This window comes from Gavialis gangeticus, unplaced genomic scaffold (genome assembly GCF_001723915.1).
Source record: "Gavialis gangeticus isolate Ggan-Ray unplaced genomic scaffold, GavGan_comp1, whole genome shotgun sequence".
NCBI lineage: Eukaryota > Metazoa > Chordata > Crocodylia > Gavialidae > Gavialis > Gavialis gangeticus.
Window position 1 is genome coordinate 24,369,684 of NW_017729004.1, and position 17,439 is coordinate 24,387,122.

The 17,439-nt window shown below is 39.1% G+C and overlaps 1 protein-coding gene across 2 annotated transcripts in view; it reads left to right on the forward strand.

Annotated features, from left to right (window-relative positions):
• Window positions 1-17,439, forward strand: part of WDR37 (WD repeat domain 37) — a 95,380-nt gene that overhangs the window by 59,449 nt on the left and 18,492 nt on the right. For both annotated transcript variants that reach the window (XM_019508176.1, XM_019508175.1), the window contains exons 8-11: window positions 1,040-1,084; window positions 2,947-3,023; window positions 9,258-9,495; window positions 10,081-10,222. In XM_019508176.1, the coding sequence (XP_019363721.1) occupies window positions 1,040-1,084; window positions 2,947-3,023; window positions 9,258-9,495; window positions 10,081-10,222 (502 nt within the window). The remainder of the gene's footprint in view (window positions 1-1,039; window positions 1,085-2,946; window positions 3,024-9,257; window positions 9,496-10,080; window positions 10,223-17,439) is intronic.

The following is a 17,439-nucleotide window of genomic DNA, read 5'->3' on the forward strand; positions in this document are numbered from 1 at the left end:
CTCATACATGTCTATAAGAATTGTATTGCTTAACTTATACATGAAGAGTACTACATAATGTACCAATTACTGCTCTTAAGCAGTATGTTCCCCTGTGAAATTAGTCTTGTATGAAAAATTTGAGAGTTACCTTTCTAAATTTATTAGAGAAGTCAAGAACTGTAGAGAATTATTTTGTTTAATGTTATATTTTTAAAATATTTGCATCTTAATAATATTTAGTCTAAGTGACAGTACTTTTATAGAAAAGCGTTTTATAAGGCGTACATATGGACACTAAAGAAATGTAAAATGTGTAGTATAAAAAGTTTGAACTAAGTGCTATGTACATTTCAAGTGTTAGTGTATAAAGTCTGGAGGAGTCTCTTGGTATTGCGCTTAACTCTTTGTAAGTCTGTTACAGGAGTCTGTCATTGCATAGATACGTTCTAGTTCCATGAGGCTTTGCCAGCAATTATTAGGAAAAGGTTTTTTTCATTGAAATCCTTTAGAAAACAGCTCTCCGCTGGGGCCTTAGGGGAAAACTAAATTGATCTTGAATTAAAATACATATTGCTTGTTAAAGCATAATTGAAAAATAGAAAATCCTAGCATCAGGAAACGTTTGTTGATATGATGTAAATGTTTCCGTTGTTTTAGGCATAGAAATAGATATATAGAACCTTACAGAATTTTACCAGAAGCTGATAAAAGTTAATCTGTTAGGCTAATCTGTAAGGAAGCCAGAAGTGACTCCCTTAGCTTGTTCATCCCGTATAACATTAACATTTCTTTTAGATACAGGAAGTAGTTTTATTAAAAAGTTCTTGCTGTTCTTGTAATCATCTTGGTGCATAAATTGCATACTTGGTTTATGTGCCTTTATAAGACATTGATTTAACATACGTGTATGAAACTAATAATAATTCTGTAGGTTAATTTAATACTTCACTGCTTCTTAGTTCTTAAAATTGTAAACATTTATAAAGTGATTTTTGCCTTAACAGACTTTTTGTGCTCTGATTTTGTTGGCCTAAAACTTGACTTTTATCTTGCACAGTAAATTCCGTAAAGTTCCATCCAACAGAGCAGGTAGCTCTCACAGGTACGTAGTTTTTATTTAATTAAAATTATTTAGTCAAACTAAATAAAAAATTAAATGCAATCTGCTTGCTATAATGAGCCATACAGTAACCTTTGCTCAGTGGCAGAATCTTTTTTTTGAAGTTGTACCTGCCATCTTATGTCCTTTTCTGTCTCTGTTTTGTTTAGATTTAGTTAATTCTTTGGTGCAGGCCCCTTCTCTTCTGTGCTGGGAAACACCTAGCAGTCCGGCGCTCATAGAAAGAAGCATTATGTTATTATATAACCTTTTTTATTTTAATTTTTTTCCAAGTAACACGATTCTAATGATATCTTTTGACATAGAAAAATGAGACTTCACAAGGAGGGGTGCTGTCTGTTATAGTGACAACTATGTCCCTACGAATTTATGAAAGTTCATGACTGCTTTCGTAAAGGGAAGGACGTCATCAGTGAAGCCTTGTGATAGAAATCAGTTGCAGTGGGATGTATGGGGGTTTTTTTGGTTGTTTTTTTTTTTGTTTTTTTATGGTCCAGCAGCTGAAGTGCTAGCTTTGGGATTCAAGCCAGAGTTAAATTGTTTTTAATTTTAAGTTTTTCTTACAAGTCATTTCTGAGATGCAAGTCGCTGAAAAATGGTCAGTCTTCAATTCTGAAAATTTTCAAAGTTTGTTCTCTAGCAGGAATGAAATAATACGACTTTAAAAAGGCAGAATATTGAAGCTAGAAATAATTAGTTTTTTACATCAACTTTAAGTGTTGCTTTGATTTTTACCATGTCCTACATCTAACAGTTCTGCATGGGATTATAAACCACTATTAACTATAGACACAAGAATACTCTAGATCAGGGTTGGCAACCTTTTTAGGGCAGTGGAACTGGTACTTGCAACCCGGCTGTTGCCAGGAGGTGCTGGTCCCCTGATTTTTGGATCAGTCGTCAGTCATCTACAGACTCACCAATGACTTGTCTATTTACTTGGAAAATTGTTATCCTTGTATTGAGAGGCTGCCACCACATAAAGATAAATTAGTATTACTAATTCATTTGCTACACAAAGATTTAGATTTTCTTCATATAACAAGTAATGAGTTTTTGATTCTACCTTTTTGAGTTTGTTTGAAATATAATTTTACATTTGATAGTTTGGATTTCTCTACATCTGTGGAAAAAATGCTTGCTTGAAGGGGAACTTGCTTTTTCCAAAAATCCTGATCATACAAATTACCATTTAACAATATAAAATCTTACGTGAGAGTGTTAGTATAGAAAGAAGATTATTATATACAGTAAAATCCCTGTTATCTGGCATGAGTGGAGAATGCTGGGTGCTGGTTATGTAAAAATTCCGGTTACCCGAAGCAGATAACACAGTGGGAGGGAGGGGAGGGGAGGAATGGAGTGGCAGCAGTCGTATTTTGGGTGTGGGGGTGGTGGTGGCTGCATGCGAAGTAGTGGCGGCACAGGGTGGTGGGTGGTGGCACCCACCATGTGCCAGCTTTCCCTGCTCCCTCCCCTGCGACCGGTCAGCCGCCTGGAAATTCTGGTTAATAGAATATTCTGGCTTGTAGAATGCTGGATAACAGGGATTTTCCTGTATACGGTATTTTCAACGGAAAATTTTCACCGAAGAAACTTAATGTTTTCATTTTGCAAGTAATTAAGTTGGATGACTTCTCCCATTTTTTGCCTAATGAATCATGAGATCAACAGTATTGAAGCATGGAAAACAGTCAGTTATTTTGTGATTTACCAAAATGGTGATTAACAATATTTGGTTGTTGTTTTTTTAATGCGTTAAACAACACTGCCAAAATGTACAAAAAATCAAAACTTTCTGTATTGTGTTTATGGAAACATACTTATCCAGTCTCTCTCTACAGCGTCTGGAGACCAGACAGCTCACATCTGGAGATACATGGTTCAGTTACCCACGCCTCAGCCAACTGCAGACTGCAATGTAAGCAGTAAACTGACTGAGAATAAACTGTTCTTGGGATAGCTTAATCTGATTTAGCTGTTCTGATGTGGAAATGGTCATCATTAATTAAAGGGGGGCTGAGATTTGGCCCAAATTCTAGATTAAAAAAATTCTTTTACAAAGTTCTAAATTTAATTAATTTTCATGTTCTTTTCATATAGTATTCCTCTGGCATTTCCAAGCCATACCTTACAGAACTGAATCTGAAACTTCAAGTATAATTATCTGACTGAAGAATTGCCCAAGTTAGCAATATTCAAGTACATACAGTATATAAGATGAGCTTTTATTCCCCCCCTGCCAACAGGGGAGGGGGAACCCCTTGGCTTACTTTTGCATACAAGGAAACCTCACTAAATACATTATCTATGACTTAAGCTGCTGCCAGAGCAGCACCAACTATGAAGTTGATTAAATGTAGACAGCACTAAGCATAAAACTATAAAACATGTATCCCCCAACATTAGGAAAACATAATGATGGAAATCTTTTTCCATAACAAAGAATAAAATAATGTCCCAGGTCAAATTTAGCCAGATCAGATCCAAATCCGTATGAATCATTCAAGAACCATATGTGACCCTCCTACCGGCAAGTATCCTTCACCCCAGCCTGGGACTTTAGATGCTTCCAAATCCTTTGGCAGGCATCCTATATGCAACCCCAGAGGCTTGGGATTTGGATGCCCCCAAGTTATGCTTTTCCTCAGCCGTATGGCTGCAAGAGTAAGCTAGAAAGGAGTTTCTCATTTCTATGAAGTCAATGTGTAGCTGAGACTCTCCCACTGGAAGCTGGCCAGTGGGAAGCTAACTATGAAGCTGTCATGTGGAGTCCTGTTTACAAGCAGACAAGGGCAGAATCCTCCACTAAATGTTGCCATTTCAGTTGCATCACCTCGGTCAAGGTACTTCCTCTGCCGGTGATGTGAACCTACCACAAGGACAGATTAGTGCAAGATCTGGGGTAGTGCCCACTGTGCTCAGTCCCCCCCCCAGTGCTGACTCTTTCAAGTCATGGTGAGCCACCACATTGAATATATTTCAACTTCTTCTTCATTCTCACAGCTGAGCTGCATCTTTATTTCCCATTTCCAATGAGTCCTGTTTTTTAACCACCTTAAATGTCTGTCGGATATCACCAAATGGGGTCCAGACAGTTCACCCAGAGTCCCCTTGTTGCATATGATTAGTGTGGCCTCACCCTCCATGAGATGGAGCCAGACCAGGTTAACCTGTGCCGCATTTCCATGTAATAGATATGGTATACCTTTTTAGGCTAAGATGCAGCAGCTGCTATGCAAAACAGATTAGCCTGTTACTGTGTGAATAATATACTGGTGTCCTCTTTCATTGTATGAGATAATTGCCCACCTTGTTTATAAAGAAGGCTAACAACACTCTGGGCTGCCTTAGTAGGATTGTTGGCAGCATATCAAAGCAAGTGATTATTGCCCTCTATTCAGCACTAGTGAGGCCACATTTGGAGTCTTGTGTCCAGTTTTGGTTCATTCCCCCCTCTCCCCAACCACACATGCACAGAACGGATGTGGACAAATTGGAGAGAGTCCAGTGGAGGGCAACAAAATGGTTAGGGGGTGCTGAGGGAACTGGACTTGTTTAGTCTGGAGAAGAGGAGACGGGGGATTTAATAGCAACCTTCAACTACCTGAAGGGGGGTTCCAAAGAGGAAGGAGCTAGACTTCTAAATAGTGACAGATGACGGAACAGGGGAGCAGAGGTCTCAAATTGCATCAGTGACAGTTTAGGTGAGATATTAGGAAAAACTTTTTCACAAAGAGGGTAGTAAAAAAAAAAAAAAGATATTAAATAAATTTTTCTTCTTGACACAGGATGTAAATGTGTTCTCATGGGTAGATCAGTGTATGCAGCAAGACAGAATCAACTGCATTCACCAGAATCAGATTCTTATTGCATTTTCACATGTGCTTTAAGGGGGCGCTTTAAATAGCCTGCTGTGCTAATTAAAAGCACCCGAATGTCACGTGTATCAGCATCCTCCATGTTGAAAAATGACGGCTGGCTGCTCATCGATCGAGCTTTAGTTCCAAGTGCCCTGCCGCTGTTTTCCAGCGTGGGGAAGCTGATACACATGATGCTAGAGTTTGCTGGAGCACGTTGCTGGAGCTCCAGCAGATTCAATTAATCAAGTGATGGGTGGTGGTACACTGGCTGGCACAGCATCTGAACAGGACTTGAGGGTCACAGTCGACTGGAAGATGAACATGAGCCAGCAGTGCTATGAGGTTGCCAGCATGGCAAATAGAATGCTGGCGTGCATCAGCCAATGTGTTGCCAATAGATCCAGGGAGGCAATTCTCAGCTCCCTGTAAGCTGTGTGGTGTGCGTGGCCACACAGGTGTGCCTTGGCAGCACGGCATGAGTACGCCTGCATGACCATGTGTGCAGCGCAGCTTAGAGGGACCGCTGGTGCTTCTCCCTCTCTGTTCGTTGTTGGTGAGACCACAGCTGGAGTCCCGTGTCCAGTTTTTGGCACCGCAATTCAGGAAGCATGTGGATAAGCTTGAAAGGGTACAGAGAAGGGCCACCCATACGATTATGGGCCAGGAGGATAGGCCCTATGAGAGAGACTCTGGGAACTGGGGCTGTTCAGTCTGAATAAGAGAAGACTGAGAGGTGACTTGATAGCTAACTTCAAGTACTTAAGGGGTGAGCCTCAAGATCTAGGTGAACAACTCTTCAGGAAGGCACCTCAAGGGAGGACAAGGACCAGTGGGCACAAGCTAAAAGAGGGAAAATTTAGGCTGGACATGAGAGAACTTTTTTTCTGTAAGGGATGCTAGAATCTGGAACGTACTCCCAGCAGCAGTGTTGCAGTTGCCATCCTTGGAGATGTTCAAGATGAGGCTGGATAAGCACCTTGTTGAGCTTGTTTGAGCCCAGTAATTTCCTGCCCATGGCAGGGGACTGGACTTGATGATCTTGCAGGCCCCTTCTGGTCCTCTGATTCTGTGATTAAGTGTGCTCCACCGTGCTGGATTTCCAGTGCCAACTCCCTGCACATCTATAGGGGCCCTTAGCTTCTACACCTTGGACAAATTAACTTCTGGACCTCTTAGCTGCACAAGGAAATCACCACTTTATGACTGCATTCAGGTGCTAAGAGGAGCATTTGTTCATTTATTTTAAAATAAAAAGTGCTAAATCCAGGTACGTGATTGAATACCACCAAACCTTTTCACACTCAGTTTGGTATGAACTTTTTACATCCCTTGTCTCAACTAAACTTAGAGACCCTCCCCTCTGTAAATAAAATGTTCCTGATAACTTTTAACTTGAAAGGATTTTTACATTTGTATGAGAAATAATTACAAAATGGTTTGAAATAGTGGTTCATCTGAAAATGGAAGGTTGCAGCGGAAATACTGATAGTGCTAACAGCATATCTATTCACTACTTAAATCACATGCTAGCTGTCTTCTAAGCTTTGCCTCTTCTGCCTGGAATTTGGGAAAATTTGTTTGTCTTAATATCTTTTTTTATTGGACCAACTTTGTAGTTGGGAGAGATGTTAACATGCAATACACTACATATCTGGGAAAGAAGCAAATGGAGCCTAAGCTAAATGGCAGGTAGAATAATTGTTTTTGTTTAACCCTAGTATGTAAATGAAAGTGATCATTTAAAAAAGGTAGTGGGCAGTAAACCTGTGGAGCAAAGAGAAGTTGTTAGAAGTAATTACAGACCAAATAAAGAACTGTTGAAATAGATAAATTTAATTATGTAAAAGAATAAGACCATTCAAAAGAGAAGAGGACACTTAGCAGCTGTGACCCAGATAGCTTAACAGAGGAGCAGGTAAATTATGAGCCATAAAATCATTGCCTAATTAAAGTCCCTGCTTCTTGGTGTCCCTTAAAGTGATGGATTTTTGTTCCTAGGCTCATTATCTTAAAGTATTGCATAGGTTTTCCTTAAGGAAAAGTACGGTGAGGGTTGTTTATGATAAGTGTTTTTCCAGTGGTTGTTCATGATTTGGGTGTTTCTCCTCTTCCTTTGAGTGTTCATTCTGGTGTGTAAGGCTGACTTTGTTTCACCCTTGTAGTGTCTATAAGGGCATTTGGTGTAGTGGATGAGGGGATCAAGTTTTGTGTAAGGACATGGTGGATACATTCATTTTGTTAGTTTTGTTGTGAGGTATCTTGAGTCCAGTGACTGGAGATGTCTCGGTAGGTTTTGCATTTCTTGTTTAGTCTGTTGGTGTTTGATCAGTAGAGTTTGTTTCTGATTAATTTGGTGAGGTTGGGGGGATTGTTTGAAAGCCAGAAGTTAGAGGTGGTTGGAGAATATTTTTATTTTTATTTATTTATTTTTTTTTCAAGGTATGATTTCATTCAAGTGCAAGTTACTAATACCTGGTATAAAGATCCTTTCTTTATGGTACAGGGTGGCAAGTGACAATTTTGGGGTAAGACGTTGTGCTAGGTATTCAGGAGGCTTATTCGAAGATGAAGTCTCATTTTCTTGTGGAGCTTTTGTTTTGGGTGCCAGCAATCTATAGATAAGTGAAGTGGGTGTCAAGCACAGCAGATGTGGTAGTGTTTGAGGGTGCCTAGACAAGTGCAGTGAGGCCTCTCTGACACACTGTAATTGCAGTGTATTGGAGCAGACTCGATTAATTGAGTCTGCTGGAGCTGTGGTAATTACTGTGCTCCAGCAGACTCCAGCATCATGTGCATCAGTGTCCCTGAACTTGAAAAATAGCATGTGGGGGCGCCTTAAAGCTCGTTTGACAAATTCTTAGTTAAAGCACCTCCACCCCCATTTTTTAGTGCGGAGACACTGATGCAAGTGATGCTTCAGGAGCTTTAATCAGAACAGCTCTTGGAACTTCTTTAATTAACACTCACTCACACACACCTTGAGCGCTTGTATAAATTCCCTGAGGGTCTTGCTATAGATTATTGTTGTCTTGGTATATTCACATTAATATTTGTAGAAATAAGTGTGATGCTCTTACCTTGTAGAGATAAATGTATGCAGTTGTTAATAGAGTGCTATTCTGCGTATGTATAATTGTATCTAGAAATTTTGATGTTAGTGTAGGAGTATTCCAGAGAGAATTTTATGGAGAGGATTTTGATGGAGAGGTGGTAATTGTTGATTTTCACTGCAGCTTCAGTTAGCAAATCCAGGTGCTCTGTTTAAATCAGGGGTTCCCATGCTGTGGTATGTGTAACTCTGGGGGTACATAAGACGTCTCGGGGGGTACACAGGAGAAATTATGTAATGGTGGATTTAATTTTCACTATAATAATAATTGGCATTGAAGGGGTTAAAACATAGTGTAAGCAGGTAGGTGTACACGGGCAGCTGGTAAACCTGGAAGGGGGTAGTCAGTAAGAAAAAGTGCAAACCTGTGGTCTAGATTGTCATTCATATATTGTAGATAATGTATCAACAGCAGGCGTGGTACAATTTTATAAGGACTCTTAGTTTTCAAGATGGCTCATGAACAGGATGATGCTAGAGGACAATATTTGTGTTCATGGCTATGACTAGTTTAAAGGAAGTGTAGGTTGTTGAAAAGTGTCCAATGAAAGAGCGATTCAATAAAAAATATTACCAAATAAATCTTGCTTCTCACTTTTTCCCTGGATTGTTATGGCCACCGCCAGCTACTACAGTATATTAAGACATTTAGGTATGATTATAGAGCCATCTTTCATAGCAACTTCTTGCTTTTGTTTAATTGATTGTAAATGAATTTAAAATTACTAGCTGATTTTTATGTTTTTTACTGAGATAAGAAAATGCTTCAAAAGATATTGCCAATTTTAAAGAGTTAACGTTTTAAAATGTTACAGGATTTTTCCTGGATAGTTGCCATTTTGGATTTGGTATTAAGAATGTGTTTGGAGGATACTAAGGATGGATAATAGTCTGCCAAAAAATTAAAGGTGTAATGATGAGACTAATTACCTTAAGAATTTATTGGCTAGTGGTAATTAAGACCACAAATCCAGTCTGAGGGGATTCATAAGAAGAGTATGCTACATAGCTTTGACATTATTTTCCTGCTGCCGTAAGTTTCTGATATCAGAAGCTTGATTATAGTAGGGTAGATTCTTCAGTATTAAGAATAGGTGGTTTCTTCAAAAACGAAAAAATAATTAAGTACAACTTATCATTAATATATGGACCAATCACTCATTTGTACTCTTGAAATTAACAGCAAATATCTGGGGAAGATGAAATTGAGTTCTCAGATAAAGATGAACCTGATGGAGATGGAGATGCTTCCAGTGACTGTCCAACTATACGAGCTCCCTTAACATCCCTTAAAAGCCATCAGGGAGTGGTTATAGCAGCTGACTGGTTGGTCGGAGGGAAGCAAGCTGTAACAGCTTCATGGGATAGGACAGCAAACCTGTATGAAGTGGAGACGTCAGAACTTGTTCATTCTCTGACAGGTATCTTTCTCTTTTGTTCTCATGAAAATTTTTTAACTTTTAACTGATTTAATTTGCGATAGTTTGTTACTTACAAACATCTCAGGCTTTTCTGGGTAAGTAACATCCTTTTGAGGGCTTGAAGAAACTTAATAAAGCTGTTGCAAGAAATGTGAATGAATATGGCACCAGAGTTCATAAGATGTTAGTCCTGCGAATGCTGTAGATATGAGAATCATGTGATGTTTGTGGGACTTTATTCTACGAAACTGAGGGGTAGTATTGAGATGGAAAGCAGCATTTTTCTGAGCAATTGAGAAATGGCTTTGCTTTTTGTTGTAATGGCGGCACATTCAGTAGCAGTAACTTATGGCCAGTTTAATGTTCATATGAAATAAGAGTTATTAAACTGACTTTCAGAGCTCTAAACCTCTGCAAGGGCCGTAAGATGAGTAGAATCCAGACTGTCATTTTCTATGGGGTGTTTTTTTTGCTTTGTTTTGGTTTTTTGCAGAAATTGTCTGATCAGCATTTCATTCCAGATGTTTGTGGGAATGAAAAGTCTTGCATTTTCGTTACCTTATATGGTCTCATCTGTGGTTGTAGGGCATGACCAAGAGCTAACACATTGTTGTACACATCCCACCCAACGTCTTGTGGTGACTTCATCACGTGATACAACCTTCCGTCTGTGGGATTTCAGAGATCCTTCTATCCATTCTGTGAATGTCTTTCAGGGCCACACAGAGTAAGTGACAGTTGTTTCATAGGCTTTTACATATTCAGAAGGGGTAAATGTATTCCGTTAATAATCTTTTGCAAAGGGTTCTTTGCCTTGGTGCTTCTGAGGTTAAGTTCTTCCTTATATTGTTTTAAGACACTTGGTCTCTCACTAAATTACTATACTCCCCCAGATGCACTTTGTGGTGTTCTAAATACCAAAACAACACAGAGGACACTTAATTGTGTTACTTACAGTAAGTATTAGTAAGTAGCTGAAACTTTGTAAAATTAAACTTTAAAAGAACTTGTAAGGGAAGTTATGTTTTGGTTTAGGAACCATATTATGGTCGGACTAGATGATCTGTCTAGGTCCCTCCCGACCCATTGATTCTATGATTATACCATATTGTTCATTGAAACAAATTTCTTTTCTCCCTAACTGTGGAATAAAGATGACGTGTAGCGAACCCCAACAAAACAAAGGAAAAGCATGTTTAATTCTCTGCACTGTCTTGTTTAGACTGTTTCTCCTTTTTACATGTATTTTGTGTGTAAATGAGAAGTGTGTAAATTTAGATGCTGATCAGCTGTACCTGTTGAAAAGGACTTGTATTTTACGTTGACCCTATATTTGCATGCTTTAAGATTTTGTGCTAATCTGCTGACTTTACAAAAGCTACATAACTGAGAATATCTTCATATAGTAGCAAGATGTGCATTTTTTTATTTTAAAAACAACAGCAACAGCAGCAACAAAATCCGAAAAAGATATACAGTAAGCAGTAGGAAAAAACGTTGTTTATTTCCCAGAATCAATAGTTTTGAAGGTTTAGAAACGTACATGAAAGCACAGCTTGAATACCAGGAGACCGTTTCTTGCTCTTTTTTTTCATGATGAAGTGAGAACTGACTTTTTTAAAATCAGTTTCCCTTCATTAACAATTAGAAATTTCCATTCTAGCTTCACCAAACTTTTAACTTGCCTGATAACTGGGTTTGAGTGTTCATTTTTCCTCTCCCAGCTCTCAGATCAACCTTATGTGAAAAGTGGAACCTCCACAATTGATGATGAGTATAAACGTATTGTAGTTAACCATTTACCAAACTCTGTCCTAATAGCAGAGTTGGCTGAAACATGTCTGTTGCCATTTAAGTTGTTTTCTTTGAACAGGAGGAGTTACACCTGTGTTTAATGCTCATGCATCTTTTGTACTTTAGTGCTCACAAATTATGTGAGATCTGAAACAGGGCTGTTTATTGTGAGCAATTTTAGCTCAATTAAGGACTCTAAATTAGGGAAACAGGCTCTAAATATTACCCAATATCAGATACCCCAAGAAGTGCATTTTAGAAGCCTCTCCCCTTCAAAATAAACCAATATATGGATGGTTAAATAACATTCATATTCTTTTCCAGACAAATGGTCTAGGACACATGCTGACACTGACCCAATATCCCCCCCTATATTTAAAACAAGATATAAATGTAATAATTAAAGATGCCTGCATGCAATTAGATACATATGCAGTGAGATTGTCTCAAACTTTTTACCTCTTTTAAGATAAATAAAGCACTCTTTGGCCTAGAAAAGAAGCCACTACTAAACCGTTATTCACTCAGATGAGATGTGCAGTCATTATGGGCCGTGGATGGCAGACCCCATCTACAGACAAGATACGTTCTTCCAGGAAGAATGAGAGAGAGAATTTAAACCACCGTTTATGTCCTTGTGCATTCTTTGAAATAAGAAGAAAATGGATTTCTCATTTGGCTGAAAACTTTAAACAGATGGCAAATGAGGAAAAAACAATTTGGCTTATTTCTAATAACATTCAGCCTCTTCATTTGACCTTTTTTGTGTCAGTATATTATATTTGTTTTAACTTAAATTGGTATAATTTATATAACGACTATATGGTTATTGGTAAAATAATTTATTATTATAATTTCACCATATAATTTCATTATGTATAATTCTGTTGTTAATTTTACTATATTGTTTTAGCAAAAGCTGTAAATAATATACCTACCTACCAGAAATTATGCATCCAGATTTAAAATAGAAATGCAGTGATTGGAAACTGATGTTTTACCAGTGCATGAGGTACATTGCTCAGTTCTTGGTGAAATCAAATGGCATCGATCACAAGAGACTAGAAAGGCTGAACAGGATAGGGATTTAAAGATTGCCAGTTGCAACGTAAATGGGGGAGCTTTATTTTTATTTTTTTTTGTTTAACACTTGAGATTGACTTTAAACAGACTTCTTAGTTGGTCTGTCTTCAGCTTCAGACTGCTGTTTCTGGCAGTCTCCCATCTTTTTGTGTTTTGCATATCTCATCTGTCAGTCTCTTTTACCAAAGAGTTTGGTCAGCACTGTCTAAGAAAGAGTGCCTTCACCAGTAGACAATTTAAAAAAACCCTCCTATATCAAACTATATTTTAGCTTTAGAACTTTCACAGCAGAAGAATGCTCTTTTATGACCTTGCCCCTAAAAAATAGTATTTAATAATAACTTTGTAGAAAACATTATGTGGCTGAGTGCAGTTATAGCTTATCTGACAAATATCAGAAACATCCTTTCTTATTAAGAAATCCATAGATCTGTGACTCACTTAACAGGTACCACAACTTAGGCAGTTTCTGTCTGTTGTGTGCTTCCAGTAGGTCGCAGAGTACAGTCTTCTCAAATTGTTCATATGTTGCTGAGAGTGCTCTCATTAACCAGACTGATGGGAACTCTGTTGTATTTGCTACTGGAAGCTGTGTAATGTGCAAAAGTGATGGCACAGATAAATAACATCTATAATAATGGGGCAAATATTAAGCTTATACACTAGAAGTAAGTAGCATTTATTACACTTATGAGCTAACTGCACCTGTGTCCCAGTTATGGTCTGCTTGAGCATAGTGCTCTCTCTCCTTTTTCCTCCATTCATTTGTTGTACAGTTTCTCAGTTCTCCTTCCTTTTAGATCAGGATCCATCTAGTAATACCTTCTGTGTTAATTGTAACTAGACTGCAGGTTGAACTATGTTCAGATGTGCCTGGTCCTTCCCTTTAGGAGTCTGACCAGTGGTATGTAGTAACCAAAAGCTACCCTAAAACAAAAATACCTATTTAACAACAGGCGCAACATTTTTAGAGAGGATTTTTTTAAAAAGAATCTACACCTGCCTGCCTTCTGAAGTAGTGTTGTTCCCGAGAGTGAGCAAGCTACTTCCTGTCTTCTTCATCCAAACCACTACTGGCTCCCTTGCACATTCTTTAAATTATCTCAAAATGCTTTATGCTAATCTAATCAGGTTCTTGGTTCCTGTGAGAAGAGGTTTTTGGTTTTTTGTTAAAGTTGCCTGGGGATAATGATGTCAAGAACCATTAATTTGGTCCTAACTTTTTGAACACCGCTTGGCAAGTGGCTGCCTGGAGCTGCCATTTTTCAGTCAGTAATTTCATACCAACATCCAGTCAGTTAAAGCAATATAATGTTGTAAAAGACATTTCAATAACCAAGTCAGCATACTGTATCTTTAAATTATTACAGGTCAGCTCCAAAACTGTCATACCATAGCCTGAATTCTATTTTTTTTTAGTATACTAATAAAATTTGAGTCTTATGGAATTTGTTTTGTCACAGGAAATCATACAGTTTGTGTGTGCAGGTGAGAAGACTAAGCGTGGGTAGCTGTGGGACCCCTTTCTGGGTTGCAGTTCCTTCCCTTGCTCATTTGCTTTTTATTCTTCAACTTTTATATGCTTACAGAATGTATAAGCATATCTTATAATGTTATATTAATTCTGTGTTTCAGCACTTCTGGTGGCTGCTTGCAGATGGCAGGAAAATTTTGCCTCTGCTCCTATATTTAAATGTATGCCTAGTGTGTGTGTTACTTTTGTCTTCATTTTGAACCACTGCACGAATGCACTGGTCAGCATGCACTTGTGTTCCTAGTGGTATTGAGCAACCTGGTTGTCTTGTTAAACAGATTGGCAAATTTGAGGTTGGGAAGGCCATTGGGAGTTTGTGCCTTCTTCTGTGGTACTGCACATAGTTCACTTCCAAAGGTTATATGGGATGGGGGTAGTTCATGTAATAAATGTCTTGCTTTTGCAATGGCCCAAAGCATCGGCTGTGCCTCTGTTTCTCCTTATGTTTTCTATAGCATGTTGAATTTTTGAAGTTTTGGTTCTTTTTTTGTCCAAGCATTTTTAGCAGGTACCTGTTTTTTGGCAGTGGTGTTTAAGTGTTTAAGTAGATATTCTTTTTGAACCTTTTTGCACTAAATTCTATTGTATAGCTGCTTTTTGGGTCACTCCCTGATTGCCCACCATGTCCCTTCCAGACTTTTGTTATTAGTGGATGGTAAGGGGGTGTCATTCCGACCTCACTTGTACTAGTGATTTTAAATTTAACCTTTTATATGATTGATATAGGTGACATACAAGTATTTCATAAAGTTAACTATATATAATTGTATAAAATAGCATTTGTGGGTGTAGATTCTTTCCAGTAGTCAGGGTTAGATGGTATTGGTGTAAATAATTTTTAGTTTTTCTTCCTTATTCTCCAGAGTCAAAGATTGCTACTCTCACTTGTTCTGGTTGAAATTCAAAATAGTCATTGAGTCTGGTTGGCATTTGCATTACAAACAGATTTTCCTCACTCCCTTTTCCCCTGTCAGGTGATATGGCTTTCCAGTCACTTTTATATCTAAGTGTGTATTTCATTTTCTGGTGAGGGGTATTGTTTGCTCATCTCAATGAGCAGGATCAAGTCCTCCATGATTAAGTCTGAATTATAGTAAGGTGAAAATCAACCCAGTGCTTAAATACTCCTTTTACTTATGCTGTTGGGCTATTTCTCTCACAATCACATAGTTAAACGCTTTTTGTTAACCTTTTAATTCTATCCAGACAGCACTTTCAGGATATTTTCCAGCAGATGGCACCATAACCCTTTTACTGAACACTGAAAATGATGTGACAACCATAAGGCATTCAAACTTTTGAAGGCTTCCAAATTCAGGAAAGCAGAAAGCAAAACTTACTGAGGTTGTTAAACATCTATTGCATTTGCCTCTTACGGATAGGACCGTAGTTTATCCATGGCATAAGACTTTTTATCAGGCATGCACTTAATGCTTAAAAAAATCGGGCACTGATAAGCTTGATTTGAAAGGACCTCATAGATGTAGCCATAAACTCAGTTTTTCTTGAATGTAGTAGTAAATTTATTGTTCTAGTATAGTTTGAAATTGCAGTATCTATTAATATGAAGTATGATACTATTTTCAAAATCACTGAAGATTCAGAATGTGCTCTTACACTGTTTTTAACTCTTCAAAATCATAATCATATTTGTCGAAAACCAGTTTACTTTTAAAAACCATTTTGAGTGAATTCTACTTTCTGCTTAGGAGAGCTGGCACAAGATGTAGCAACTCCTGTAGCACAACTTCCCATGAATCTGTCAACTATCCCTTTGCATACAGAACAGAAAATACTGTTTGTATTAAAAAAAAATGGGAAAAGTGATGCAAAGAATTATAGGTCTGTTTAGCTTCACTTCAATATTATGCAAAGTCTTAGAACAGATAATGAAGGAAAGAATAATCAAGGATGTGTGGTTGAATAGAAAATGGGATAAAATGCATCATGGTTTTATCAAACAAAGTTCATGTCAGACCACTAATATTCTTTACTACTTAGACAAGAGCAGTACAGTGGATCTAATCTATCTAGATTTAAGCAAAGCTTTTGACATGGTGCCTCATGGGAAATTTTTAACCGAATTGTAGAGCATGGGGTCAGTGTTACAATTGTAAAGTGGATAAGGAGTTATCTAAAAGAGAGATGACAACTGAAAACATTAAAAAGTGAGTTATCAGCTAGCAGGTAGGTTACTATTAGTGTTCCGTGGGGATCTGTCTTGGGACCCATGCTATTTAACATTTTCATTAGTACAATAGCTGAATGTTTGCTTGCAAAAGTCACAAAGCAGGGATATTGTTGATACTTAAGAGAACTGGATTCGTATATAGGAAGAATTAGCTAACCTTCTGAAGTAGAGCACAGTTATGAAACTTAACAATTTGAAGTGCAAAGTCATGCACTTGAGGACTAATAACAAGTTCCCATTTTATAGTGGTTCTAAGTTTGGGAACAACCGAAGGGGATAGGTATCTCATGAGATGAGACTGAAAGTGCTTGATTAGTTTAGCTTAGCACCCTTAGCAAAAATGACTGCTCCAGAAGAAAAATAACCTGGCAACAAACAGAGTTAAATCACTCCAGAGAGAGTGCCCTTTGGGAGACCTGAAGGCCTATAGACTTTCCTGTGGCTTAACTCCTTCTGAGGACCAGGAGGAGTGGAGCTGGGGAAAGGCTCCCAGCTTTCCCAAGACTGGGGTCACCCATGTCTACAAGGTGTGGGGTTGATGGGAGTAGCAGTCACCACTCCCTGCCTCTTCCCCGAACTGAGCAGTCTCGAGTTTCATGAAGAGGCAGGGAGTGGTGGGTGCTACTCCCCTCATTCCCACACCTGTTCAAGACAGGGGTGACCCTAGCCTTGGGAAAGTAGCGAGCTACTTCTGGCTTCCCTTTGGCACCTTGCTAGCTAGCAGAGTGGTGATTTAAAAGCTACCAGTCGGAGTGGGGCTCCAGGAAAGTCTTCCTGACTTGGTTCCTGATTGGCCCACTCAGCTTGGTAGCAAGGGGAGCCCAGAGTCAGGCTGAGGAAAGCCTCCACTTGTCTGAATCCCAGCCTTTCCAGCTTTTAAATTCCTGTCCCTGTGTGTCAGCTGAATGTGGCGGTGCGGGGAGAGGCAGGGCAAGCTGGAGGGGCTGGGAGCCAAGGGTGAGGAAGCTTTCCCATAGTCCAGACTCTCTGGCTTCCTCTTGCCGCCCACACCAGTCAGCTGACCTAGAGCAAAGCGCAGTGAGGCAAGGGAGGCTGCTGTGGCAGAGCAGCACGACTCGGAAGGCTTGCCACTGCAGTGTAATGCCCCTGCCTCTCCTTGCACTGCTGTAGGTCAGGCTGGAGCAGCGTGTGGTGAAGCAGGCTGCTGTGCCTCTACTGCAGGGGTCCTGGGGCCTTGTTGCAGCGGTTGATTGCTCCCCCCTCTCCCTGCAGTCCTTCAGTGATCCTGGAGGGGTACAAGGAGTGGGGGCTATTCTGCAAGGGAAAACTGGAGGGGTTCCCACCATGGGAGAATGCCCCATCCCACCAATCAGCCAACTGG